Genomic DNA, 21147 nt, shown 5'->3' with positions numbered 1-21147 from the left:
AAGGGAAGAGACAAGGAGAAGAATAAAATAATCATGGAAATTTATAGTAAGAAGATAACAAAGCAAGGTAACTAGCACACAGATTGTCCTTACTGGTCCACAGAATTGCATTCTGGGAGTAGTGATTGTGTGTGTGTGTGTGTCTGTGTATGTGCGCGTGTGCGCATGCATGTATGGAAGGCACATTTTCACACTTTAACATCTCTGAAATTGGGACACATCCTACAGTGGATATTATCTATTTGATTTATGTATTGTTGCATAACAAATCACTCCAAAATTCAATAAGCTTAAAAAGCAACAATTTTATTGTATTTTACAGTTTCATGGATTGACTGAGCTTCTCCAGGGGGTTCTTCAGATGGTCCTGCCAGGGGTCTCTCATGAAACTGCAGGCTGATAGGAGCTGGGACTGGACTTATCCAAAGGCTCCACCGGGATTCTTGGACAGCTGGGGTCTGCCCCCTCTCCATGTAGCTCAGGGTTACTCCTTGTCTCTTCTCCAACAGGGTTCCTGGACCTGTTACAGGGCAACTCAGTGCTCCCAAGAAACAAAGCAGAAACTGAAACATTACTATAGAACAACCCCAAAAGTCACATAGAATCACTTTTATTACATTGAATTGATCAAGAGCATCACAGGGTCCAGCTTGTATTCAAGAGAAAGTGAAACAGACTCTATCGTGAAATAGAAGTAAGATCACGTTACAGAAGACTATGTAGATGAAGGAATTGTTGTAGCCACCTTTGGAAACACATTTTGCTAGATCTGCCATTTGATTACAAAATCACTTCTTTCCCCCACATACAAAATATTTTTAGCGTCTCCCCAGAAATTCTCACCTTATTATGGATGCGCTAGGATCTCAGCATCAAAATCAGGTGTGAGTGGGGTTTGTGGGTGAAGCTCTTTAAGTACTACTCTTCAAGTATAGATCCTGAAGAAATCTTGTGGGGTTTTTTGTTGTGTTTTTTTTTTGGTTCTTTGTTAGGTTTTTGGGGCCATGCTACATGGTTTGCAGGATTTTAGTTCCCTAACTGCGGATTGAATCCAGGCTCCCGCAGGGAAAGCACAAGTCCAAACCATTGGACCGCCAGGGAATCCCTAGCTGCTAAAGAAATCTGAACTTACAAGACATCTGTACACAAACTCAGGAGACAAAGAAAGGTGAGTACAATAAATATTCAGTCCAGAATGAAGAGTAGGGAAAATGGACTCTAGTTCTTGTTGGGGGAGTGGCAAGGACAAAAGAGCCTGTGGTTCATTATCATATACATTTCAAATAGGTGTAGATCTTGGTTCATCAGCTATACTCAATGAAGGCATTTGCTTCTTTGTTTTTAAAGATCATGTTTGATGGGAGACAGGCAGCCATCTTGGGAAACAAGTCTGACACAGCATTTTACACAATAGCTGTCAGGCAGTCAACATTCCTTCTTCATGTATGAACTTGGCTGCTTTCCCATTGACCTTCCCATTAAACAGCTTTAATCTCTCAGTGTTTGAGTCAGTGAGTCATTTGAAACGGGACCTGGAATTCTGGTTGTTGTTTGAAACCCTCCCTGAACAACTCATAGTCAGGTCAAAAAAGTGTTAGCTTGAAGACCTACCAAATGGTTGTCAGCTTGGCAACCAATCTCAGAGACAATGGTGAGGCACTCTTTTAGGAAATGCTGCATTGGCAGCAGCCACGTGATGTACATAAGGACACAGAGTATAAAAAGCGATTCAGATGAAATGCCCTCTAATGAAAATAAGTTTTAAGAATATTGAATGCCAGATGTAGGCCTGGGAGGGAGGTACAGAACAGAAGAGCTAGCTAACATTCCAAATACATCATTGCTACGCTTCAGGCGAATAGTGAAAAAGCTCTTGATTTCCAGTCTAGTGTTCTCTGTAGAACACTAAGATTTCCTGACTTGGATAACCCAACACAGAAGGCACTTAAACAGAAAAATGGACGGCATGGCTTTTGTCTTTCCAAATGGGGTAGGGGATTAGATGACATTTGTTTATTAAGGACAGAAAAAGCCTGGGGACCTAGCATTACATCAGGGGCTTTGTGATAATTCTGTGCCATCTACTAGATGCACTTTTTTTTTACCTTTTGGCCATCCAAATGACATGTGGGATCTTAGTTCCCCAGCCAGGAATCAAACCTGGGCCCTCTGCATTGGGAGTGCAGAGTCTTAAGCAGTGGACCACCAGGAAAGTCCCTGTGCCATACAGTGAAATGACATAGTGTATGTGACTATGAACCATTCCAAAATGATACCAAGATTAGCACTTGATTCTACCTGCATCTTCTCCTTTCTCTCTTAATTTTTGGAAAGCTTCATTTTCTGTAATCAACTGTGTCCTTTCTATTAAAAATATGATGTGTTTCTGTTTTATCCTCTTTTGTTCTTTTCTTCATTACTGACACGTGCTACTGCTGATACTTTTACTTTCCTTGCCACTTAATGTTATGTTTTTTGTTCTTATTCACTCACTGTCATTCCAGGACTAGAGTTGATAACTGGCAGTGACCTGAATACAGTGTACAAGCAGTCTGACTAATCAAATGATCCTAGATTTCTGTTTGAAAATGTCTGGTGACAAAGGGAATGATTCACCACAAATGAACTATTTGGGGATCTGAGTAAAGTCAAAATGACACAAGAATTTTTCTAGAAACAAGATAAGTGATTGGATAACAGATTCTACCCATGATTGATCATTTAAAAATAAAACAGACAAAAACCTGAAAGAGCAGTCTTTAACTCAATACCCTCTGAACGACCTTGGACAGAGTACTTGAGCAATTCTTAGATCAGGGCAATCATAGTCTTTGACCACAAGAGGGCAGTTAAAATCACAAGAGATCATCATACATGTTTGTTTTATTAAAAATCCGAAATCTGGGTGTGTAAACTGAACTTGTTCAGATAAGCTAGTTCATTATATTTTTAGTTTATTTTTTAATTTAAGGATAATTCCTTTACAGAATTTTGCCATTTTCTGCCACACATCAACAAGAATCATCCATAGGTACACCCATGTCCCCTCCCTTCTGAACCTCCCTCCCACCTCTCTCCCATCCCATCCTTCTAGATTCTCACAGAGCCCCTGCTTGAGTTCCCTGAGTCATACAGCAAATTCTCATTGGCTCTCTATTTCACATGTGGTATTGTAAATTTCCATGTTACTCTCTCCCTACATCTCACCCTCTCCTTCCTCTCCTCTGCCCCACCCCCACCCCTGTGTCCATAGGTCTGACTCTATGTCTGCTTCTCCATTGCTGCCCTGAAAGTAAATTCATCAGCACCATCTTTTTAAAGTGGATGGGAAAGAGAAGGAAGGAAGGAAAGGATTGTGGTTGTTGTTCAATCTCTAAATCATCTCCAACTCTTTGTGACCCCATGTCCTGCAGCATGCCAGGCTTGCCTGTCCTTCATTATTTCCCTGAGTTTGCTCAAAGTCGTGTGATAGAAAAAAATGAAATTTAATTAAAAAAAAAAAAACTAAGTTTATACATGTGCAGAAACCAAATAAATCTTTCTGTCAATCCTCAATATCTGAGTGCAAATTGATACCAAAAGTTTAATTCAATTTAAAACAAAATATCAGTCTTATAAAATTTCTGGCTACATACCTCTGGCTTCTGAGTCTTGTTTTCACAGACCAGCAGTGGGGAAGTGAGGCAGCCCTCTAGCCTCTGGAGTTGGGGATTGGAAGAACAAAGTCTTTTTCATTGGTACTCTGTTATCTAGCTATCACTTTGTGTGACTGATACCTGTGATGGTCCTGTGATATGTCATCTCAGCTATGCAACAGTCCCCAATCATTCAATCAAACACTGTTTTTTTTGTTTGTTTGTTTGTTTGTTTTTGGTGGCGCCCTGCAGTATGTGGGATCTTGGTTCCCCAACCAGGGATTAAATCCTCACCCCCCGCACTGGAAGCGCAGTCTTAACCACTGGACTGCCAGGGAGGTCCATCGCACTTGTCTAGATGTTGCTGTGAAGGTGTGCTTCCCAGGTGGCATTAGTGTTAAAGAACCCCCTGGCAATGCAGGAGATGCTGGAGACACGGGTTTGATCCCTGAGTCAGGAAGATCCCCTGGTGGAGGGCATGGCAATCCATTCCAGTATTTTTGCCTGTAGAATTCCATGGACAGAGGAATCTGCCGGGCTATAGTCCCTAGAGTTGCAAAGAGTTGAACACAACTGAAGTGACTCAGCACACACACACACATGCAAAGTCTATAACCAGTTGACTTTAAGTAAGGGAGATTACCACAATCAGTTGACAGGCCTTAAAGCAGAATTGAAGTTTCCCTGATGAAGAAGAAATTCCTCCTGGGGACAGCAGTGTCCCCAGTCTGCCCTTCCTGATAGCCTGCCCTTTGAGTTTTGGACTTGCCTAGTTGGCCCCACAATTGCCTGAACCAATTCCGTGTGATATACATATTTTTAAATGTATCGCCTACTGGTTCTGCTTCTTTTGTTGAACCCAGACTGATATGATCCCCGGATACTAGTGGGTTTCAGGAGATCCGACACACAGCTAGATACATGCCTGAGGAATTTCCGCCCTGCACCATTTCCTGATACAGGTGATATGCTCTCTGGAAGGCCTCTTCATTCATGGCCAAACATTCCACAGGACCTCTTTCTCCTGGGGTCCCTTTGTAGACAACTCAAACCCCATTAACTTCTTCTGTTTCCTCTGGGCCTGGGGTGCTCCTATACCCACTGAACAAATGGTGAAATTGCAACTGGCATCCACTGCATCTGTCCTTCCTTACCCTGGCATGAGGGGCAATTTCAGGTAGCTTCCCACCACCAGACCTCTCCAGGCACCATTCAGATGGAAGTTTCTATGCCGTCCACAACAGGGCACTTAGGTCGAGTTCTTACAAGCACTCTCTTGCTCTCCAGTCAGCCCTGGGTCTACAAATTTCCAGAGCTGAGCCATACAGACTGGGAAGGACTGTGTCCACCTCCAGCAAGCAGAGGCCCTCCTAGTTCCTCCCCAACTTGGCCTGGGCTGAAGGAGGGGAAACATGCCAGCAATCCCATCATCCACAGATTCCCTCAAAAAATTTGCCTCTGTAATTGGTTTTGAATTTTTCATTATATGGGCTGTGGGTAACTGTCCCCAGACCCATTTAGAAAGTCCTATGGGGTGTGTCCAAAACCTGTCTTTGGAACACAGGACTTTTTATCACCTACTATTCTCAGCTTGCCTATATGCACTTCAGGAAGCAACAGTTAGAACTGGACATGGAACAACACACTGGTTCCAAATAGGAAAAGGAGTACGTCAAGGCTGTATATTGTCACCCTGCTCATTTAACTTCCATGCAGAGTACATCATGAGAAACGCTGGGCTGCGAGAAGCACAAGCTGGAATCAAGATTGCCAGGAGAAATATCAATAACCTCAGATATGCAGATGACACCACCCTTATGGCAGAAAGTGAAAAGGAACTAAATTGATTAAAGTGAAAGAGGAGAGTGAAAAAGTTGGCTTAAAGCTCAACATTCAGAAAACGAAGATCATGGCATCTGGTCCCATCACTTCATGGGAAATAGATGGGAAAACAGTGGAAACAGTGTCAGACTTTATTTTGGGGAGCTCCAAATTCACTGCAGATGGTGATTGCAGCCATGAAATTAAAAGATACTCCTTGGGAGGAAAGTTGTGACCAACCTAGATAGCATATTGAAAAGCAGAGACATTACTTTGCCAACAAAGGTCCATCTAGTCAAGGCTATGGTTTTTCCAGTGGTCATGTATGGATGTGAGAGTTGGACTGTGAAGAAAGCTGAGTGCTGAAAAATTGATGGTTTTGAACTGTGGTGTTGGAAAAGACTCTTGAGAGTCCCTTGGACTGCAAGGAGATCCAACCAGTCCATCCTAAAGGAGTGTTCTTTGGAAGGCCTGGGTGTTCTTTGGAAGGACTGATGCTAAAGCTGAAACTCCAATACTTTGGCCACCTCATGTGAAGAATTGACTCATTGAAAAGGACCCTGATGCTGGGAGGGATTGGGGGCAGAAGAAGGGGATGACAGAGGATGAGATGGCTGGATGGCATCACCGACTTGATGGACATGAGTTTGAGTGAACTCTGGGTGTTGGTGATGGACAAGGAGGCCTGGTGTGCTGTGATTCATGGGGTCGCAAAGAGTCGGACACGACTGAGCAACTGAACTGAACTGATTCTCAGCTTTAGGTTTCAGCCAAAATTTTGAGACCACAGGAAAAAAAGTCTTGCTGATATTCTATTTCTCTCATCAATGGGGAAGTTCTTGCACTCTCAAAAAAAATTAGTTATTCATAGGTGAGCTTCTATCTAGAATTTTGTATCTTCAAAGAATATTCCCAGGTTGCTCTTGGCTCTCAACAGCATTTCCACTACTGACTCTGTTCTGAGTCTAGAGATATTTGATAAGTCACCAAGTCTGTCAGTGAATATCTATAGTGCTGGACCTTACAGATTCTTAAAGCCTCTTGGATGAGCCATCACACATGTAACTACTGTGCTCATTTCCCTGTTTCTCTAGCAAATGCACCGATTTTCCATCCTTCTTGACACAACAATGCCAATTCCAATTAATTCCTGGGGTTTCTATAATTATGCCTTTCACTGGAGGTCAGTTGTTTTATATTTTCCTTTAACTAATTTAATCTTAGAATGGAGAATAAAGGATTTCAAAGGACATAAACAGAAAAATTATAAACTAAGACAAAATACTTTCAGCCTGTATTACACACAAATGGCTAATTTATTTAGTATATAAAGAATTTTTTCTCACACATTATTTAAGAAAAGATCAATCACCCAATCTCTTTTTTTAAAAAGGATATAGGCTATGAACTGTCAGATCATAGAAAAGGAAATATAAATGACTTGTAAGCATGTAAAAAATAATTCTTAATAAGAGAAATACAAATTAAATCCACAGTGAGAAACCGTTTTCACCTCCCTAATTAGTGAAGATCAAAAAATTTATGAAAAACTGCATTGGTAAAGATGTAAAGGAAAATGAAACTTGTCATGCATTGCTGGAGAGAGTACAAATCTGCAAATTTATGTACAATTGGGGAAATCTACAAATACTCAAAAAGCAAGAAATTACATCTGTAGAAATATAGTCATTGCAGCATTGTTTGTAAAGGCAAAAGAAGGGAAATGATCTAAACTTCCATTAATAGATCAGTTACATAAATTGTTAAATCCATAAAATAGAATTCTGTCCCGCCATTAAAAAGAATAAGGCAGTTCTAATGAGTATATAAACATAGATTCAAGATATATTGTTAATTGGGGGTGGGAAGTACAGTTCAGAACAGTGTGTATACTATGCTACAACTTGAGGTGTGTGTGCGTGTGTGTGCGAATGCATGCTCAGTCATGTCCAACTCTTTCTAACCCCATAGACTATAGTTGGCTAGGTTCTTCTGTAATTTTCCAGGCAAGAACACTGGAAAAGGTTGCCATTTACTACTCCAGGGGATCTTCCTGACCCAGGAAATGAACCCGTGTCTTCTGCATCTCTTGCATTAGCAGACAGATTCTTTACTACTGAGCCATCTGGGAAGCCCATGTGTGTGTGTGTGTGTGTGTGTGCACGCGTGCACTCATGTACATAAATGCTTGTTTGTGAACAATTTATATCTGAGAAAGAATGTCAAGGCAACAGTATTTTTCTCCAGGGCAAGGAACTAGTGAGCTGGCAATCAGAGGTGGAGCAGAGACTCTTTTCCTGGCTATGTCTTGTAACTTTTAAATTTCATCCTGTGTGCATGTACATCTTCAAAACACGGTAAATAATAATTCAATAGAAGTAACACATAAAGAAAATATGACTGACAAGAGCTTTGAAGAAACTAAGCAAGCAGATGTCACAGAGAGCTGGGAGATTGGCTGTTTTGAACAGAGCAATCATAATAGAATGGCTCAATATAAGCTCAGAGAAGTTAAGCATTTTTGCCTAAAGTCACACAGCAATTATTTGAAAAAGGATTTGAGGAAAGGTTGCTCTTGGGGACTTCCCTGGCAATCCAGAGGTTAAGATTTCACCTTTCGATGCAGGGGGTGCAGGTTCAGTCTCTGATCGGGAAGCTAAGATTCCCACATGCCTGACAGCCAGAAAACCAAACATAAAATAGAAGCAATATTGTAACAAATTCAATAAAGACTTTTAAAATGGTCTATATCCAAAAAGAAATTTTTAAGTTGGTCTTATTGACTCCAGCATCAGTGCTCTTCCCACTGTCTTCCCACGGCTCTTAAGAGGGGACAAGGCATTTTCTAAGGAAAAATATATAGAAGGAACCCCAGGGGCTCAGTGGTAAAGAATCCACCTGTAATGTGGGAGACACAGGTTCGATCCCTGGGTTGGGAAGATCCCCTGAAGAAGGAAATGGCTACCCACTCCAGTATTCTTGCCTGGAGAAACCTATGGACAGAGGAGCCTAGGGGACTCCAGTCCATGGAGTTACAAAAGAGCTGGACACAACTGAGCAAGTGAGCACACACATACATACAAGGAACCAGTGTAACTAACAGTCTTCAGGAAGGTGGTTGAGCATTCCATACCTGTCACAGCTAGCAGCAGTTAGATGCAAATATTTGCTTACAAGTCATGCAGGGCGTTGGAAGTCATGAAAAACTGTTTAAGCAGAAAATAGGAAGAACTAAGGGGAAAGAAACTTTTAGTTCTTTACTGCGGATCTAGAGAGCACATTCTAGCCCATCTTTGGAGAGACATCACATATAAACAGCTTGGGACATCACTATAGCTAAGACAAGAAAAGCCTAAGAGCAGTCTTGGCATCCATGACAAAATTTGGAATGTGTGCAGTGAGGTCACTGACCCTATGTCCATGTGACCAAAGATGTGGCCCTTTTGAAGATAGGTAGGACTTGTTTTGAGGGGGCAGAGAAAGTGCAACTTTTTTAAAAGTTTTTTTTTTAATTTATTTGGCTGCATCGGGTCTTAGTTGTCGCATGCGGGCTTTAGCTATGGGGCACGTGGGATCTTCGTTCCTCAACCAGGGATCGAACCCACGTTCCCTGCATTGGAAAGAAAGCCTCAGAAAATGCAACTTGTGAAAGCTGATCTAAAAGGGGGAAAAAAGAGAAGAAGGTGCATTAAGCAGGTCACTCAAAGCTCAAGTGGGACTACACAAGTAGTGCTAACTCTCCTTCTCCAGAGCAACAGAACCAAACTCGTCTTTCACCTGGGATGAGCTCAGAAAAGCCCCAGCCAGCGAAGCCCTGAATGCAGCGTCAAGGCCAAGCCACCTCACCAACATTAGAGCTCGACAGTGATGTCAGAGGGTGCGGACTGCTTTCATTGTGTCTTACTTACTATTGTTTTCGAGTTGTACAGGTAAAAGATAAAAACATACTCATTTTAAAAAGTTTGTCCTACAGAAGAAAGAATAAAGGAAGCAAGGTGGTTATGTATTTAATCATTTTAATATTAATAGATATTTAAATAGTTTCTAATTTTTTCCTGAGGATTAGGTCTCTACGCAGTATGTGTTTAGTGCCAGATAAAGGGTGCTATTCCCAAAGATATTAATATATGTACGTAATGTTGACCATATCTAGATTAAACTAGTCCTCTGCTCAAATGGGTAGGTTTAAGGCAGGATTCAGATATTCCATGTTTCTTGCTCAATTCCTCTAGTCACTCATGAGCTAATAGAAACAACTAGAATAAGAAATTTTAAATTCCATTTTTTTTTTATTCAAGCATTGAATATTCACTGATACAAGCAAGCACTATTTTAGGTGTTCGAGATACAAGGGTGGATTAGATACAGTCTTTGTCCTAAAAATAATACAAAAGGGAAATTTAAGTAAACACCACAATCCATAGTCATCAACAGTACAGAATTACAATCTCCTCATCATTCCCTCCTGTATCTTTTCTTTCTCTTTGCTTTATTGACCTACAATAAGCAGTGGTTTTATTTCTAAGATTCTATTGACAATGCTGTGCCTTCTTTCCCTTTAATTTTATTTATCATTATGTCCTACTAATCCCTCCTCTATCACTAAATAACACCTTGCTTTCTCATCTATGCCCAACCCTACTAAGGATAAATAATGTTTTTCTTATTTTTTAGTCATTTGTGCCAAAAATAATTGGGAGATCAATCCACATAAACTGCTTCTGTAAATTTTCCTCTATAATAATGCCTTTACCAGAATGCCCACATTTCACATGGTGAAATTAATGTGCAAATCACAGTCATAACAAGGAAAATACAGTCACACACTGGTTATTCAACCACAACTATGCATTTTCGAAAAAACTAAATTCAGTCAAGGCCAGTTCTTTACAGAAGTGTGAAGAGCTGAGACACAAAGCACCACCCTGCTCTCTCTCATTCACCTTCCACAACTTATTTCAGGTTTTACCTGCAAAGAGGCACTGTTAGGATAAAAGTATATTATTGGGGAGCAGTAGCATGTCAACCCACTAGCACACAGAAAAACCCTGTAATACACTGGCAATAGTACATATTTGCACAGATTTCATCAGCTCAGCTCAGAATATAACATTTTAAAGGCACATTTTTGACAAAGATGATGGGGATGACTAAGCCAACAACCTTAGTCACTAGAGAGAGGGATACTAAAAACAAACCTTATCTATTTCACAAATTTGCCTGCACTCTTTAAAGTGTTAAGATAACATCTAAGTTCTCTCAAAGAGAGTCCAGCAAGAAGCCATCAATCCCAGGGAGGCGGCGTTGACCCCACATCTAACTTATGTGCTAGAAGGGCAGCACTCACTAAAGGTGTACTCACGAGAGCTCCTCTCCCTCTTTTTAGGGCCACAGGACAGACAGAACATTCATCAACGTCTGACCTTCTTACAGACCCATGGAAAATCAACCTCACAGCTAGAGGCCAGGAGACCACCTTTGCTGATGGTACCACAATTCTGTACCAAGCTGTTTGAAGCAATTCTGTAAGGAACCAAAAAAATCAATCACTTAAGGTGACGTGCAGAGTAAAGGAAGTTCTAAGGCATGAAAAGATTAAAAATGAGCAAATTCTTTCTGCCATTCAGACCTCACTTCTCTCAGCTCCCAAAACTGCAGAATAAAAATTACTCATTATCCTCTTTAAAATGTCCTCTCTTTTTTTCTTGCCCTTATCAACTATTGATTTCCTTCCTTGTTTCCTTTTTCTTTCCTCTTCTCTCCATCCATTATCCTTAGTCTATTTCCCCAGACATATAATTTCTTTCCCCCTTTTCTTTTCTCTTCTCTCTCTGCACTCTTTTGAAGCCCCTTACCTTGAGATGTTTAAGGCTGATCCATCTTCCCACCTCCAGCCAGAACTGTTTCTCAGACCAATCCAGTAAAATTCCTGACTGAGGAGATTTTGGAGCTGGATCTAAATGAGAGGTTGCAGAAAATGAAAAAAGGTAGGAAAAAAACGCAGAAAGGTTAAAAAGAGATGTAGGGTCATGGTAACGCTGTTTTTCCTTACACCCTCTCTCATCACTGTTATTTATGAAATGAATGTGTGTGTCCCCTCCCTCCCCAGATTGCTATGTTGAAGCTCTGATATCACAAAGTGATGGCATTTGGAAGTAGCCTTTGGGCAGTAATTAGGTTTAGATGGGGTCTTCAGGGTGGGCCCCACACTAAAAATGGGATTAGTGCTCTTAAGGAAGAGGAAAAGGCTTCCCAGGTGGCTTAGTGGTAAAGAATCCACCTGCCAATGCAGCAGATATAAGAGACATGGGTTTGATCCCTGGATCAGGAAGATCCCCTGGAGGAGGGCACGGCAACCCATTCCAGTATTCTTGTCTGGAGAATCCCATGGACAGAGGAGCTTGGCGGGCTATCGTCCATAGGGTCACAAAAAGTCAGACACGACTAAAGCAACTTAGCATGCAGTCTCTCACCACCACATGAGAGGCAGCTGTCTGCAAGCCAGGAAGAAGTTTCTCACCAGAAACCAAGTCTACCAGCATCTTGATCTTGGACTTGGCCTCCAGAACTCTGAGAAAGAAATGTCTGCGGCCTAAGCTCCCCCACCCTGTCTATGGTTTATAGCAGTCCTAGCAGACTGAAACAACCACCTACTCCAAATAACTACTCTCTCTTTCAAACCTTCATTCTAGAGATGTGTCGGTTGCAGAGTGCAATACTTCCTAGAATTGAACTTCATGCCTATAATTACACTCTTAGATCATGACAGATAAGGTAACTATTACATCTCTACCTTCCACTGCAACTTCTTCCTTGATTAGATGGAGCACCAAATAGGTATTCAGATAAATACCAGATAAATATATATTCAAATAACTTTGAAAGAAAAAAAGCTAAATACTGCTGTGAACACACTCATATTTCACATCATCATTTAACACTTATGTTATTATTAAACTTGCAACAATGTAGTTGCATTGTTGTTTTTTCCCCACTAAACTCCCCTTCTCCAAGTCCTCATCAATCTTGCATATGGCAAGAAAAAATAAACACAGTTTTTAAGGAAAAAGCTGATGGTAAGGTTAAGTTGGTTATACTCTTTACATGTCCCAAGCTACCCACTAGAACAGAAATAAGATTCTTTGCTCTGTTGAGTCTGACCGGCAAATGAAAGAGTTTATATCCTAATGGAATTGTCTCTAGAAATGAAATGAAATAAAATAAAGGTTAAATCCCAGAAGATTAATTTTGTATAGGATTTGGTGCTAGTGTAATAAATATATTTAGCAACAAGTAAACTACCACCTTGGATATAGCCCTATATTCCCAGCAAGTACTTAATTGTGTATGCTGGTGGGGGTACAGGGTCTGAAGTGTAAAGGAAGGGTAGGATAAATGAAATGACATCCTAATTTCCAGATTAGCTGGAAACCTTTTGTGCAGTACTTAAACAATTTGCTTAAAATGATTATTTAAATAAGGAAAAAAGTGAGTTTATCCTCATTCTTCCAATAAGATTATAAGAAAAACTGTCCATTTCTTTCTTCCTCGCATTTCAGTGGGAGGAATGACAGCTAATGAAACACAGAAATGAATAGACTTCATTCATTAAATAAATAAATAGATATAAACACAGACCTCAATTAGAGTCTGAAGAGCTGGGATTCGATAATACTCACAAACTCCAATCCTACACTTGATCACCACTCTCAAGATCCATACAATTCTAAGTCACACGATTCTGCCAGCTTACTACTTCTCCCTGATGAGGCTGGACAGGGCAAATGTTTACTGGGTCACTTTCACTTGAAAATCAACATCCCACTTGAAAGAAGCTTTTAGAACCAGAGTGCGATTATCTACAGGGTTCTATGGACTCATGAATGATATGTGTGCGTTACTGTAGAAGCAGCATAAAAGCATAAACAAGAGTGTTTATTGCAAGGGTGTGACCTCAGAAGGCTTATCTTGCAGAGACGGTGTGAACTAGAGCAATGAGGTGCTATGTCACTTTAGAACTAGTAATGTTTGGTTATACCTTAGAGAGGAAAAAGTATAAAACCTAAAAGCAAGATGAAGACAGAACACAAACAAATGAAATCAGATACATTTTTTTCTTTCCTTTGCATTTTATTTTTAACGTCAATATTTATGTCTTACACACGCACACATATGTTTTTGCAGGCAATATTTTTAAATTGTAATTAAAATACTGCTAAGGTATAGAACATACTCCTTACACTGCCAAAATGAACATGGTTTACAGGATATAGCTAAGATATTTCAGCCCCATATGGACATAAACTACTAAAATACCAAGGCTACTAAATTGGACATATCTTTGATTGGCTAACTTAATTTCAGGGACTATATACTAAATAACTAACCTCAAGGAAATAATTCATATAAATATGCTTGTAGCTGCTTAAAAATTGGAAATCAGATTTTTTTCTAGAAATATGAAAACAGTTAAGCAAAAATAGAATAATACAGAATTTTAAAAGATAAGTATCTGTAATCATTTAATGTGTGGAAAAAGGAATGAAATTATGCTACATTACAAAAGCAAAACATGAACATATTGTATCCAAAAAGCCTAGATATTTACATAGGGTAAATATGTAATTTTAAATAATAGGTATGTTATGTTTTCAAATAAAATAATTTACATTTTTTTCTTCAATCTCCAGACACTTTTTCGGGTGAAGTACTTATTACAATACATGTAGTTATTAATTTGAAAAGAAAAAAAAAAGTACAATACAGAGCACCCATGAAGTCTAAAATTACTTAGATCTATTGTTTTCAATTTAGAGTTATTTCACTTGAAAATGTGTCTGGAAAGCTGAATATACACACATTGAGCATATTACGTGAAAGTTTAACAAATATACTATTTAAAAATAACTTTATCCTCTGTTTTCAGACTTTTCAAATATATCCTATAGAATGTAAGCACTGACTGCTGTTGCTGTTGCTGCTGCTGCTGCTAAGTCGCTTCAGTCGTGTCTGACTCTGTACGACCCCATAACAGCAGCCCACCAGGCTCCCCCGTCCCTGGCATTCTCCAGGCAAGAACACTGGAGTGGGTTGCCATTTCCTTCTCCAATGCATAAAAGTGAAAGTGAAGTCACTCAGTCATGTCCGACTCTTAGCAACCCCATGGACTGCAGCCAACCAGGCTCCTCCGCCCATGGGATTTTCCAGGCAAGAGTACTAGAATAGGGTGCCATCGCCTTCTCCATTGACTGCTGCTGCTGCTGCTAAGTCGCTTCAGTCGTGTCCGACTCTGTGCGACCCCAGAGACGGCAGCTCACTAGGTTCCACCGTCCCTAGGATTCTCCAGGCAAGAACACTGGAGTGGGTTGCCATTTTCTTCTCCAATGCAGGAAAGTGAAAAGTGAAAGGGAAGTCGCTCAGTCGTGTCCAACTCTTCGCGACCTCATGGACTGCAGCCCACCAGGCTCCTCCGTCCATGGAATTTTCCAGGCAAGAATGCTGGAGTGGGGTGCCATTGCCTTCTCCGTCTCCATTGACTACTAGCATATAAAAACATGCGGATACATGAAGAGATTTAAGGGAAACTCGACAGGGTACAAAATTACTAGAATTTAATATTGATAAGAATTTCCTCTATAATTTTGTGTATGTGCACAATACTAAAAGTTAGTAAGCCTTGCTGTGTAAACCGAGCACTCTCTTTAAAAGAGTGAAACGCTGGGGTCCCACCAATTGGGGTGGCAGGAGGACCCGCACTCCCGCTTCACTAAGTCTCCAGGGCACACCTGCCCACAGGCACCTGGCACGTCTTGCTCCCTGCAATGCCCAGGAAGGAGGTCGGCTCCACCCAGGGAGCAACAAAGGAGGAGCCCAAGAGATGTGGTTCTCCACTAACCTGCTCCTGCAAAAAAGAGGAAATCAAAGTGGAAACCAAAAAATGGTGGCAGGAAAGGATAAATCTTCAGACCAAAAAAAAAAAAATACAAAAAACCCACAAACAAAAGGGGAAACAAGAACACGAGGGAAACAGGCTAACCAAGACACAAGATTTACCTGCAGAAAACAGAAACTAAGAGCGAGGAGAACCCAGCCTCTGATGAAGCAGGAGACAAAAGAAGCCAAATCTGATTCAAATCACCGCCCAGCCTTAGTGGTCCCTGTCTCCCTTCTTGTACAATACAGGGCAATATGTTTATCAACTATTTTGTAAATGCAAAATTGTGAGTAGCTCTGGAAACATTTTTAAGAAGGAGGAAATTCAACATTATTCCATTTTTTAAGTGCTAATTGCTTTTCCTTAAGAGGTGAAATCATTTAGTTTTTGTTTTTGTTTTTGTTTTGTTTTGTTTTGGTACAACCAGAAAATAGAGGGATATTGAAAACAGAGGCTTTGATTGTCTTGGGTATCAACTTAACATTGCATAGATGGACTAGATTTTACATCCTCCAATACAAAGCACACTAAATGGCAATTTGGAGTCAGTTGTGTGTTTAACATGTCTTGGACACTTTGAATTACTTGTATTCCTATGTTGGTTTTGGTGAAATTGTTTCTTAAAGAAAAACCACACCTTGATCTCTGCTCTCCCTGTCAGAATTTTGTGTACTTTGTAACATCTTTGTTCAGGTAGTCCAGTTTTCCTAGTAATTTTCTTCATCTGCTGTGAAAGATTAATACCATATACACTACTAATGAATTTTCAAATTGTGAATCTGTGGGACATATGATATAACAGTGTATGAACACTTGAAGGCATTCATACTTAACATACTGTTAAAACAAGTTTGCCTTCACATTTTAAACTGGAGAGTAACTTGGATAATTGTTCAGAAATGAATCACAATTACATGGGGTTTTTTTTAGATTTTTGGTACAAATGTTAAGAATTATACACAAATTTAAACTTCTGTATACCAGTAAATCCTAAAGAAAATCAACACTGAATATTCATTGGAAGGACTGGTGCTGAAGCTGAAGCTCCAATACTTTGGCCACCTGATGCAAAGAGCTGACTCAGTGGAAAAGACCCTGATGCTGGGAAAGACTGAAGGCAGGAGAAGGGGAAGAGAGAGGATGAGATGGTTGGATAGCATCACTGACTCAATGGACATGAGTTTGAGCAAGCTCTGGAAGGTAGTAAAGAACAGGGAAGGTTGGCAGGCTACCGTCCACGGGGTCACAAAGAGTCAGACATGACTGAACAACACAACAAAATACTGATCTTCAAAACCATCAGTACAATTTCAATTATGAAAGAAAAAAAAATAGTAAAACACTGTCCATCAACAGGTGAATGGATAAACAAAATGTGGTCCTATGCATATAATGGAATATTATTCAGCCTTTAAAAGGAATGAAATTCTGATACCTGCTACGGCACAGATGTACCTTGGAAACATGCCAAACAAAAGAAGCCAATGAAATAATATAAGCCAGATACAAAAGGACATAAGAGGAAAATTCAAAGAGAAAAAGATTAGACTAGTAGTCACCAGGGTCTGGGGAGTGGGGTTATGGGGAGTTACTGTTTACTGGGTGTGGAGTTTCTGTTTGGGGTGATATAAAAGGTTCTGGAAATGAACAGTGGTCACAGTTGCACAATGATGTGAATATACGTAATTCCACTTAATTATATACTTGAAAATTGTCAAAATAGTAAGTTGTATGTTATTGATGCTTTACCACATTTTTTAAGTTAAAAAAAAAGGAGTGAGAAGTATCCTAATCTACCTACCAAAGGTATGCTTTGGGGTGAAGTTCATAATGGTTGCTTTATTTGGTCATGAAGAAAGGGTGATAAACACACACACATTACCAGACTACAAAGACCTCAAGTAAAACAATTCTCCTATCATCTACCATCTGCTTCCAGCCATTTAGTTCTATCTTCAAACATATCATTTCAGATTTCCTCAAAAGGGAAAAACTCAATTCAACAAATCATAATTTACTTTGTGATACATATTTTACTGAAATTTCACACTCTGGGAGACAGAAAAGAAAAACAAAAGTTATTTCAAATCTGGGCTTTATTTCAAGTGTCAAGGAGAATTAAAATGGAAAGAAGGAAAACTAAAATGAAGTGATTCCTCCTATGTTAAAAAAAAATTTCACATAGATTTTTCTCACTTAATACTTGTAATGATTCTGGAAAAAAACTTCTCCAGTTGGTATATGAGGAAATTGAGAGTCAACGAGGTTAAGAAACTTGCTGAAGCTCACATAGCTAGTAAGCAATTTAGTAAAAACAAACTCATGTCTCTCTGAAAGAAATGAAGCTGTTTAATTACCTGAATCTACTTTACATTATGGGGAAAACTGACCATGTTATCATAGTGTTTGTAGTCACAGAAGGAAACCTTCGATATAATTAGATGGCTTCTCTGGTGGCTCAGAGGGTAAAGAGTCTGCCCGCAGTGTGGGAGACCTGGGTTCGATCCCTGGGTCAGGAACATCCCCTGAAGAAGGAAATGGCAACCCACTCTGGTACTCTTGCCTGGAAAACCCCATGGACGGAGAAGCCTGGTAGGCTACAGTCCATGGGGTCGCAAAGAGTCAGACACGACTGAGCGACTTCACTTTCACTTTCAAACCCTAAATACAAGAAAAGTCAATACTGAAACTTCAGGGAGAAGATAGGGACAATCCCAAAGTCATAAACTCTAACAGGGATGATGGTTCAAGTTGAACGAGAGATTGTTAAAGCAATAAAGTCTGAAGATATAATCTCAAATTATGATAATGAGGAAGAAAGATGTTATACCGGGAGGAGCATCAGGATAGGTGTAAAGAAACCAAAGTATTTCCACAGGGAACTCTTTAGTCAACATATATTTTAAAATAACACACCAACAACTATAAGAAACAAAAGTTAACAATCAAAATAAACTTATCTATATGGAGAAAAAAAAATCAAGAATTTGAACATATCTAAAGATAAATTCTGCAGATGGTGATTGCAGCCATGAAATTAAAAGACGCTTACTCCTTGGAAGAAAAGTTATGACCAACCTAGATAGCATATTCAAAAGCAGATTCACTTGTTGTACAGCAAAAACTAGCACAACACTGTAAAGCAATTATATTCCAATTTTTAAAAATTGGCCTCTGAATTGAGATGTATGTAAGTGCAAAATATGTACAGAATTTTGAAGATAGAGTAAAAAAGAAGGGATGTAAAATATTGCACTAATTTTTAATATTGATTAATGTCGAGATGATAATGTTTGGATATATTTTGTTTAAATAAAATTTCCTATAACAATTTAAAAAATAAAATTAAAAAAAAAAAAAAAAAAAAAGCAGAGACATTACTTTGCCAACAAAGGTCCGTCTAGTCAAGGCTATGGTTTTTCCAGTGGTCATGTATGGATGTGAGAGTTGGACTGTGAAGAAGGCTGAGTGCCGAAGAATTGATGCTTTTGAACTGTGGTGTTGGAGAAGACTCTTGAGAGTCCCTTGGACTGCAAGGAGATCCAACCAGTCCATTCTGAAGGAGATCAGCCCTGAGATTTCTTTGGAAGGAACGATGCTAAAGATGCAACTCCAGTACTTTGGCCACCTCATGTGAAGAGTTGACTCATTGGAAAAGACCCTGATGCTGGGAGGGATTGGGGGCAGGAGGAGAAGGGGACGACAGAGGATGAGATGGCTGGATGGCATCACTGACTCGATGGACGTGAGTCTGAGTGAACTCTGGGAGTTGGTGATGACAGGGAGGCCTGGCGTGCTGCGATTCGTGGGGTTGCAAAGAGTCAGACACAACTGAGCGACTGAACTGACTGAACTGAAAGATAAATTCAAAGACCAGGAAGAGCAAAAAAGAGTAGTTGCCATAAGGTAAATAGAACACTGAAGAAATAATAGAACAATTCAACTTCAATTTTTTTTATTTTCTCAAAAATAAAATAAATCTTGAAGTCCAAGCACAAAAAAGAGATAGTAAGTGAACACGTTAGCATATAATTTTCATGTAAATAAATTTTTAAGGATGGTGAAAAAGAAAAATAAGTGAACACCTCACTATTTAAAAATATTTAAATCCCAAGGGCCATAAAATATACATCCCAGATTCAAATTCAAATAATATTTTAAACATGTACAGCAAAGAAAAGGAACCAGAAGACAAACAACTGGAAAAGTGATTTCATTTTTCAGCGTGCACAAGTTGGATTCTGAAAGCCGTCAAACACAGTATTTCTGTAAGACTTTAAAAGGTGGGTTGGTATGGAGTTTAAAATCTGGCTATGAAAAGAAAATTTGGCTCTGTCAGATTTGTAGCCTTGGACTTGCTCACTAACTCTTCTGAATTTTATTCACTCTATGAAATAGAGTGGTTGAATTCTACTTCATAGAATATGCTGTGAAGATTAAGAATAATAAAATAGAACTGAATTCCTATCACATAGCAGGTGCTCAACACACAGTAGTTTCTATTTTTATTATTTTCATTATAAGCTTGGCTATCTATAACTGATCTAAGAGGGGGACTATAGTTATATATCTTATTGAAAGATAACTATTTAACAGTGTAAGAGGGACACTTCTGATAGCCTTGGAGCCTCTAGCATAGAGCAAACTAATTCCCTAGCAGTATTCTCCACCACTGAAATGTCAGAAAACTTTGGTTTTCATAGATTTTTATGCTGTTTTGGTAGCTGTTTAGACCTAAGTAGTGCTAGCGGTAAAGAATCTGCCTGCCAATCCAAGAGACCCTGGGTTGGGAAGATCCCTTGGAGGAGGGCCATGGCAACCCACTGCAGTATTCTTGCCCAAAGAATTCCATGGGTAATGGAGCCTGGCGGGCTACAGTCCCTACGGTCACAAAAAGTAGGACACAACTGAAGCAACTTGTCATGTGCAATACTAGGAAAAGCAAGCATTTATCTTAAATTAGTATATAAATATTGCCATGAGAATAAAAGAATAACAACACTGGTACAACAAAATCAACAGACTAGATAAAAGTCAAGTTGGTTTTACAGGATCTTACAAAAGCTGAGGGAAAGAAAAAGAATCAGGCCAGAGAACCAAGCAAAATTCCACAGGAAAATCAGATATAAGACTTATCTCTAGTTGCTATGCAATCTCTCAGGGATATTCTACTAAGAGCATAGAATATCCTTTCCAGGACTGATTTGAATCAAGGGTCCTTAAAAGGAAATAAACCAGTTTTGGAAATGCAGCCAGTCTAACTCTGTTCAGCTTACTCAACGGTAGATCAGGATTTATAATAAGTAGAGAAAGAATGGAAAGATGAAATCCTTTAACACTCATCCATTCCTCCAGGGGACCTCAGAGAAACAGAACCACGCCCACCTCCCAGCTATCCTGGGTTGCAGCCGTCATTATCACACTGCAATTATGGTAGCTGCCTCTGCAATTCTCCTGGGCACTGTCTTGTATTATGATTCACTACTCTGTTTATCAGTGTTTCCTCAACAGTATTTCAAGCTGTCTGCTCACTTCTGCTATTGATTTCACTCAGCCTAAGAACTCAGATGGAGTTGTATCAGAATGAGAATAGGAGTTGCTGCAAAAAGGTCCAGAAAGCAAAGTTATTATTACTAGGTGCCATAAAACCCTGATTCAGTAGGTCTAAAGAATACACCCCAGTGCATTCTGTCACCTAGTTTATGGAAGGATAAAGGAAAAGTAAATCACAGAAGTGCACTGATTTGAAGTTAGAGT

The 21147-nt window shown here is 39.6% G+C and overlaps 1 protein-coding gene across 10 annotated transcripts in view; it reads right to left on the bottom strand.

Moving 5' to 3' along the window:
* Window positions 1–280: 280 nt before the first annotated feature.
* KLRG1 (killer cell lectin like receptor G1) overlaps window positions 281–21147 on the bottom strand; it is a 28214-nt gene continuing 7347 nt past the window's right edge. For 2 of the 10 annotated variants that reach the window (XM_045165286.1, XM_025283182.3), the window contains 3 exons: window positions 15256–15357; window positions 11312–11412; window positions 281–541 (listed from right to left, as the gene is read on the bottom strand). In XM_045165286.1, coding sequence (XP_045021221.1) covers window positions 382–541; window positions 11312–11412; window positions 15256–15357 — 363 coding nt within the window. In that variant the 3' untranslated portion in view covers window positions 281–381. Of the gene's footprint in view, window positions 564–9725; window positions 10980–11311; window positions 11413–15255; window positions 15358–21147 lie in introns of those variants that run through there. The other 8 variants (XM_045165285.1, XM_025283175.3, XM_025283179.3 and 5 more) reach the window with 8 other exon arrangements.

The sequence above is a fragment of the Bubalus bubalis genome, chromosome 4 (assembly GCF_019923935.1).
Source record: "Bubalus bubalis isolate 160015118507 breed Murrah chromosome 4, NDDB_SH_1, whole genome shotgun sequence".
NCBI classification, from domain to species: domain Eukaryota; kingdom Metazoa; phylum Chordata; class Mammalia; order Artiodactyla; family Bovidae; genus Bubalus; species Bubalus bubalis.
The sequence above is the reverse complement of the archived record's forward strand: the minus strand, read 5'-3'. Positions and strand labels throughout refer to the sequence as shown.